This window comes from Nelusetta ayraudi, unplaced genomic scaffold, assembly GCF_046127955.1.
Source record: "Nelusetta ayraudi isolate G7.1 ecotype Tasmania unplaced genomic scaffold, CSIRO-AGI_Nayr_v1 ptg000134l, whole genome shotgun sequence".
Lineage (NCBI taxonomy): Eukaryota > Metazoa > Chordata > Actinopteri > Tetraodontiformes > Monacanthidae > Nelusetta > Nelusetta ayraudi.
In genome coordinates this window covers 572,348-580,000 of record NW_027466184.1, presented here as the reverse complement: position 1 = coordinate 580,000, position 7,653 = coordinate 572,348, and the positions used below count along the sequence as shown (strand labels likewise).

Sequence of the window (7,653 nt, the reverse complement as noted above, 5' to 3'; positions counted from 1 at the left end):
CAGACTCTGATAGCTCACCCTGTGTGTGTGTGTGTGTGTAGATCCCAGCGGTGCGCTGGGAGGACGTGGGCGGTCTGCAGCAGGTGAAGCAGGACGTCCTGGACACAGTGCAGCTGCCCCTGCAGCGCCCCCAGCTGGCCGCTCTGGGTTTGGCCCGCACTGGCCTGCTGCTCTACGGCCCCCCCGGCACCGGCAAGACCCTGCTGGCCAAAGCCGTGGCCACTGAGTGCGGCATGACCTTCCTCAGGTGAGGCCCCGCCAAGGTCGTTGGAGGTCGCGGACGCCAGTGTTTTATGAATTCAGCTTTGCCCCCAAAACACATGACTTCCTGGTTGTCTGGGGAAACTTCTAGTGCACCTGTTGACATCATCAGCCCTTAACTGGGATACACTAACACCGCTGCGTGTGTGTGTGTGTGTGTGTGTGTGTGTGTGTGTGTGTGTGTGTGTGTGTGTGTGTGTGTGTGTGTGTGTGTGTGTGTGTGTGTGTGTGTGTTTCAGTGTGAAGGGTCCGGAACTCCTGAACATGTACGTGGGTCAGAGTGAGGAGAACATCAGAGAAGGTCTGTGACCGGTTCCTTTATTAGCATGATTGTCAGTTAGCATTATTAGCACCAAGTCAACAGAGTGAGTTAGAATGGCTAACATTAGCACGGGTTACGAGCATGTTTTTCATGATTTGTATCTTTTAGCTTTCGCTAAAAAAAACAAAAAAACAATTAGCATCAGGTAGCATTGTTAGCTTGGTCTGCTCCGGTGGCGACTTTGAGTTTTGCGTCTGTTAGCAATTAGCGTTGATAATGCATGTTCAGGAAACAAGCTGTAGTCCCCACTGACACACACCGTGTGTGTGTGTGTGTGTGTGTGTGCGCAGTGTTCAGCAGAGCGCGCTCAGCAGCTCCCTGCATCATCTTCTTTGACGAGCTGGACTCTCTGGCTCCCAGCAGGGGGCGCTCTGGGGACTCGGGTGGCGTGATGGACAGGTGGGTGTGTCTCCCATGGTGGTCGAAGGTCAAAGGAGTGTGTTTGTTTTTCACCTCCATTTCGCCCTTCAGGGTCGTCTCTCAGCTGCTGACTGAGCTCGATGGCCTGAGCGCCGCCGCCGCCACCGCCAGTGTCTTTGTCATCGCCGCCACCAACCGGCCCGACCTGCTGGACCAATCACTGCTCAGGCCGGGCAGGTCGGTGTACACACACACACACTTTTAATTTCGGTAATGTCACTCTAACGAATAAGACTCATTTACTCACTTCTTCACCTTAAAAGTCCAGTGTGACATATTTAGAGATGTTGAAACAGCGCCATCAAGTGGTTACATTTGAGATTGCAGCCTCTTTTGCTCTCCCTCCCTCTCCTGAACTTGCCAGTGAGCTTTGGTGGCCTGCGCACCCAAACCTGGATACCTCGTCCACCTTCTTCTTTGTTGCTTTATTAAAGGACGCGGGCGTTCACCCTCAATTCCAAACGTGCTCTCAGGCAGTGCTACTCCACTACTCCACTACTAATACTAGAGCTACTAATAAGTAGCTCCAGCATTCTCGTTGATCACTTCAAAATGTGTTTCCGAATGCTTGATGTGAGTGTGTCTAGAAGGCTGGTGGGGAGGTTGCGCCAAGTGGTGAAGATGGCTTCACGAAGCGCATCCACTGTCGGGAACTCATGTCAATGTTTGTGAACTTCCCTCGCCATCCGTTTCAAATTCTCAATTGGATTTAAATCCGGGGAACACACAGGATCGTCCAAAAGAGTGACGTTATTCTCCTGGAAGAAGTCCTTTGTCAGGCGGGCATTGTGAACTGCAGCATTGTCCCGTTGGAAAAACGGGACATAAACATATATATATATATATATATATATATATATATATATATATATATATATATATATATATATATATATATATGTGTGTATATGTATACGTGTAGATATATATATGTGTATGTGTATACGTGTAGATATATATATGTGTATGTGTATACGTGTACATGTATATATATGTATGTGTATACATGTATATATACATATATGTATGTATATATCTATATCTGTGTCTATATGTGTATATATGTGTGTGTATATATATATATGTGTATATGTATGTGTATATGTATATATATATGTATGTGTATATGTATATATATATATATGTGTATATGTATATATATATATACACATGTATGTATGTATGTATGTATGTATATATGTGTATATACATGCATATATACACATATATATACACATACATATATATATGTATATATATATGTGTGTGTGTGTGTGTGTGTGTGTGTATGCATGTATGTATGTAATGTATGTATAGGCAGCAAAAACATACATCAGCAGCAAGTATTTACCAGTATAAAAATCTTAAATAAAGCCACATACAGTATTACACACTGGAACTTTGAAGTGCTTAGTTACTGCCTCTACGCTGCCCCCCTGTGGTGACTCGTGCAGTAACTCATATCGTCTCCAGGCTGGATAAACTCGTCTACGTGGGGATCAACGAGGACCGGCCCTCCCAGCTGCAGGTCCTCCAGGCCATCCTCAGGAAGTAAGAACAGCGCACCCTGCTGGCCACCTGCCGGCGGCTGTGTGATTTAGATTGCTTGACGGACGGAACCGGAACCAGATGACGGATCAGAGTGCGTTTCTGTTCTGTGCTCCAGGTTCCAGCTGGACTCCAACGTGGACCTGCAGGAAGTGCTGGGCCAATGCCCCGCCCACCTGACAGGCGCCGACCTGTACGCCCTCTGCTCGGACGCCATGATGGCCGCCATCAAGAGGAAGGTCGCGCTCATCGAGGACGGTGGGGGAACCCCAGGGCTCTTTGTCGTGTCACTTTTGCACGTCGTCGCATTTAATATAGCAGTGTTATAAGAGTTCGTGGGCCAAGTTTGACCCGCGGGCCTGAGTTTGACCCGCGGGCCTGAGTTTGACACCTATGCGCTGGCGGGACCGGGTCTCTCGTCTGGTCTGGGAGCGCCTCGGGGTCCCGCCGGATGGACGGCTGACAGTCGCAACGTGGATTGGAAACAGCCTTTAGCTCAGGCGTGGACAAACTACGGTCCACGGGCCATATGTTGCCCGCTAAGCTTTTTAATCCGGCCCGCTGAACTCGAAGAAAATATATTAATAGCAAGTAAGTCATAAAGTAGCTGGATCTCATCACTTTCTCAGTGTTAAATACTGTGGGGCTTCAAAGACACATGGAATTATTCATTTATTTATTTATTTATTTATTTATTTATTTATTTATTCCGCCGCCTCCTCAGGTCTCGACTCGCAGGATTCTCCGCTGCAGATCTCGGCCTGCGACTTCTCAGCAGCGGTGGACGGCTTCCAGCCGTCCGTGTCGGAGGTCGAGCTGCAGCGCTACCGGAACATTCAGAGCCAACTGGCAGCCAAGTGAGGTGGACAGGGGCTAAGGGCCCCGCCCCCCTTCACTGCCACCGGCCAATGAGAGCAAGCCTCTCCCTCGCTGCTGTAAATATGTAAAACAGGAAGGTAATTTATTTTGAAATTTTAGGAAAACTGGAATCAAATAAAAAAAAAAATAATAATTGTCTGCTTTTCTTTGTTTTTGACTCTTAGCTTTAGCAGTGCACTAATGGCTTAAATAACCCATTCAAGTGTATAAAATATTATACATACATATATAAACACACAACTCAGTCGGTCCGGTTTATTAGCAAAGTTCAGAAACAGCCCATCGTTATTTCACAGTTTATCACAATGGAAACAGAGATAAGAAAAAAAAAAAACAGTCAGTCTGAAAATCATGTCAAAATAAAACTCTTTTAATAAAACCGCTTTAGCAAAAGCACTTCAGAAATCAGCAAAAAAATAAATAAAATAAAAGCAGTGATTATTAGTATGTACAGAGAGACTCAAAGTTAGCTTGTCAACTGCTACGCTAATTCATCCAGTCACCCAAACCTTAGTGAAAACTTCAATAATGCAGCCATTTGAGAACCTTCCCTACTTCTTGACGATGAACGCTAAGCTCCGCTAGTCACATGGCTAAACATGCTAAACACCAGGTTGCTGCCTGGGTTTTTTTATCTCTTAACACAGGAAAAGTCCACTTAAGATCACTTGCTTGTCAAAGTTTAATCACATCAGAAGATGAGAAATGTAAAAAAAAAAAACATCAAACCATCTTTGAGTGGCGGCGGTTGTGCTAAAGTGCTAAACCTTGAAGTGATGTCATCACTCGAGCGAGTTGCTAGTTGAAGAACTGAGAATGACATTTTATTTCTTTCTGGGATGAGATCTGTGATTTAGCCAAAAGCTAACTGGCACATTTACATTTACAGGTTCAGTTTCTCTCTTCATTCTAAAATCGTAGCAGCGAGACACCCTGTTTGGACTGTCGATAAGTGGCAGCAACACAACGATGACGACCACAACAACGACACCAAGCAGCTGTGTTCATTTCAACAGCCTGTTAATCAGAACAAAGATCTGGCGACACTTTATATTAAGTCAGTATTTTATTTCCATGACATCACTTTTTTTTCTTCTTTTTTTTTTTACAGCAAGTCCAAATGATGATGACAGAGGTTGGTTGGTTTTGTGTTTTTTTTGTTGCGATGCGCCGAGGGCAAATTTAAAGACTCACCAAGTGTTGGTCCTTTTTAACGTTAAATGACAGAAAAGTGACTCGACAGAAAGGAGAACTTAATATAAAGTGTGACCTTATCAACACTTCTTTGTTCTGACGTGATGACAACATCTACACAAACACACACACTTGACTTGACACGAACCGAGGTCACGTGAACAGGTTTAGCTTAGCTTAGCTTAGCTTAGCTTAGCTTAGCTCAGCTCAGGAAGACTAGCGTGGCCTGCTGTGGCCTTCTAACGCTCATTCTTTGCTGGCGCTGCTGCTTAGCTAGTGTGCGCTAATGTTGCTGAAGGTTAGCAAAGTGACTCAGCAAAAATAGGTCTGCACTGACAAAGCACTCCTAATAAAGTGAACCATTGAGCGTGGGTCCAAATAATCCGCACAAAAAACTGATCTGGACATTTTGAAGGGAATTTTTTTCTGGTTCCAGTTGTTCAGTGAATTCCGGCTCCATGTTGCTGTCTTAGCTCGATTAGCCGCCCGTTGTTTGTTTTTTTTTCTTTACTGCTCAGATTGTTGTGCTCAGCAGTCTTTGTCATGTGGTGCGAAGCGAAGCGTTGTGTTGTGCTCTGACAGAAGACTGAGGCGGGATTAGGGCGTCCGTCAGAGTTTAATCAGCAGCCGGTCGGGACTCAAACACAGCCGGATTGTCGGGTTCCTTCCTTCAGTCGGTCAGTCGGTCGGGGGGACGTGACGGACAGTCGCGATGCTCACGTGACACGAAACACTGATGTTAGAGAGGCAGCTAGTCCCGGTGCAGGTGCAGTAAACCGGATTAGTCTGGAGGCTTCAGTTTCTGTGGGTGGTCCTTGGGCTTCGCTCGGGGGCTTTCAGAGGCGACGACTGGCCGCTTGTCTCGGGTTTCCATGGCTGACGGGCGGCGCTCAGGTGAAGTGGGGCATCCGGCTGCAGGTTCTGCAAGAGAACCGAGGTCACATTTCAATCAGACAGCGGCTGGGAAAGCGAAGTAGCTTTTGAAACAAACAAACAAACAAAAAAAATCAGCAGACAAGACCTTGTCAAGCTCCTACTGCCCCCTATCACACAGTCTGCTCGGCACTCTTAGCGCTAGCTAGCCGGCTGGGATTTTAGAACCCATTGTGGACCACCGGTCAAAAAGGTTTGCCCACCCCTGGATGAGTTACTGCCAGGACCGTTCACTCAAACCGCATTTTAAAAAAGAAAAGGAAAAAAAAAAAAACAGACAGACAGCGATATGTAGCAAGCAAGACAGCGCTAAGTGAAAGGCTAAACGGGGGCCTCGCTAGCGTTTCTGCCAATAGCCGCACCGCTCGTCGGGTTCCAGGGGTTCCACTCGGGGTGGCTTTCACCTGCTTTCCGCCCGCTTACTTCCTGTTTAACCCGCTCGAGGTTTCTCTTCCGCTCGCGGGCTCTCAGCCGCCCCGGCGCTCGTGCAACATAAGCCATATTTACCGCTTACGTGGCCTTTGCTACTTTTGTGCGCTTCATCCTTTTCCTCCTCATGAGGGTCACCTGAGGCCTCTTCAACCCGGCGATCAGCAGCAGCAACCTGGGCCGCGACTTGGTGAGCCAGCTTCTCAGTAGCGTCCCCTTGGGAAACCTGCGGGGGAGCGACAGTCAGTGTGAAGGCATTTTGTGTCGTTGCGTCTTTAAGTGTAACTACTTCCCGTTGCGTGACAAGGAAAAAACTTGAGTGAATTGCGTGACAGAGGTGAGTGAAATTTTCGGGTTGGATCTGGAAAAATGCCAGCGAGTGTACGAGTCAGCGATTTTTACAGGTGAAGGCGCAGGGAAAAAAAAAAAAAAAGTTGCTAAGTCACGTGACCGAGACCACCGAGACCTCCTTCTGACTCAGATCGTTATTTTGCAAAGCAACCAAAGCGACGCGTTTTTTTCTTTTTCTGAGCTAAGCGGAAACGACCACGACCTTCCCGGGAAGGGGGGCGGAGGGGGGGGGTTTGTAGAGATTTTGGGCGCGGAGCAGTGGCGGCGGCAGCTCCAGCTCCTCCGGCGGCAGCTCGCTGGAACCTTGTGGCCTTTTGTGGCGGCGAAGAGAAAACAGGCGATTGTTTGGAGCGGCAGAGAGAGATCCAGCACCGCGTGGAGCTTCTGTGCTGACGCTCGGTGTTTGATGCAGCCGGGAGAAAAAAAGCCTGTTTGTGCAGCTGACCGTGACCCCATCGTGACCCCCCCTCTTCGTCCCCCCCCCCCACCCCCCACCCCCCCTACCACCGAGCCCCTCCCAACCACCACCACCACCGCTACCCCCCTATCGAGCCCCTCCCACCCCCAAGGCCCTGGAGGTCCCGACGACCTCCTCCTCCTCCTCCTCCTGGAAGCTGAGTTCTGGAGGCTCCAGGACCCCCCCCCCCTCCCCAAATCTCCTCACCCCCCTCAATCGCCCCCCCCCCCCACACACCTTCAGAGTTTCTTTTCCCCCTCAGAAAGAAACTCCTCCACCTTGTTGAGACCCTCGCTGCTCGTCCCTGGGGCCGGGAAGCCCTGTGACACCAGTGTGGTGTCTAATCCCTGGAAGTGGCTACAAGCGGGACCCTGGGTCGGTCCAGGAGACCCCCCCCCCCCTCCCCATCTTTCCTCCCCTTCTTCCCCCGAAAACACGTACCACAAATACACCATCATCACCATCGGAAGCACCTCTAGGAGGGTCCAGCTCATCCGGACCCCCTCCTCCCCACCCCTTCCCCACCAGCAACCCCCCCCCCCCCCTTCCGTCGCCACCCCACCTTCGCGGCCGCCCCCCCTCCACCCCTCCACCCGTCCAGAACCCTTACACACGGGAGAACCGAGCTCCAAGTGAAGAGTTTCTGGGTGTGGGAGGACGTTAGCGTTAGCAACCTAGCTACATTTGCTCCACAGCACACAGCACACAAAGCTCCTTACCAGTTGACCCCACACATTTGTTAGGTTATGCCCCCGGCGTCCCTGCAGAGGCACACATATACAGTGGACTCGCTCGCCACTAGAAGCTTCAGCTAAAACAAACCAGCCGCATAAAAGGAGGCCATGCCCCCCCCCCCCCA

The 7,653-nt window shown here is 49.2% G+C and overlaps 1 protein-coding gene and 1 long non-coding RNA gene across 3 annotated transcripts in view; one reads left to right on the top strand and one right to left on the bottom strand.

The window, feature by feature from the left end:
• pex6 (peroxisomal biogenesis factor 6) overlaps window positions 1-3,572 on the top strand; it is a 7,702-nt gene extending 4,130 nt beyond the window's left edge. For both annotated transcript variants that reach the window (XM_076051367.1, XM_076051366.1), the window contains exons 12-18: window positions 42-247; window positions 501-562; window positions 874-982; window positions 1,055-1,180; window positions 2,477-2,554; window positions 2,670-2,809; window positions 3,276-3,572. In XM_076051367.1, coding sequence (XP_075907482.1) covers window positions 42-247; window positions 501-562; window positions 874-982; window positions 1,055-1,180; window positions 2,477-2,554; window positions 2,670-2,809; window positions 3,276-3,412 — 858 coding nt within the window. In that variant the 3' untranslated portion in view covers window positions 3,413-3,572. The remainder of the gene's footprint in view (window positions 1-41; window positions 248-500; window positions 563-873; window positions 983-1,054; window positions 1,181-2,476; window positions 2,555-2,669; window positions 2,810-3,275) is intronic.
• Window positions 3,573-4,386: 814 nt separating this feature from the next.
• Window positions 4,387-7,653, bottom strand: LOC142904963 (uncharacterized). Its single transcript, XR_012929481.1, has 3 exons — window positions 7,514-7,653; window positions 6,065-6,212; window positions 4,387-5,545 (listed from the first exon to the last, which is right to left on the bottom strand). It is a non-coding gene; the product is annotated as an uncharacterized LOC142904963 (long non-coding RNA).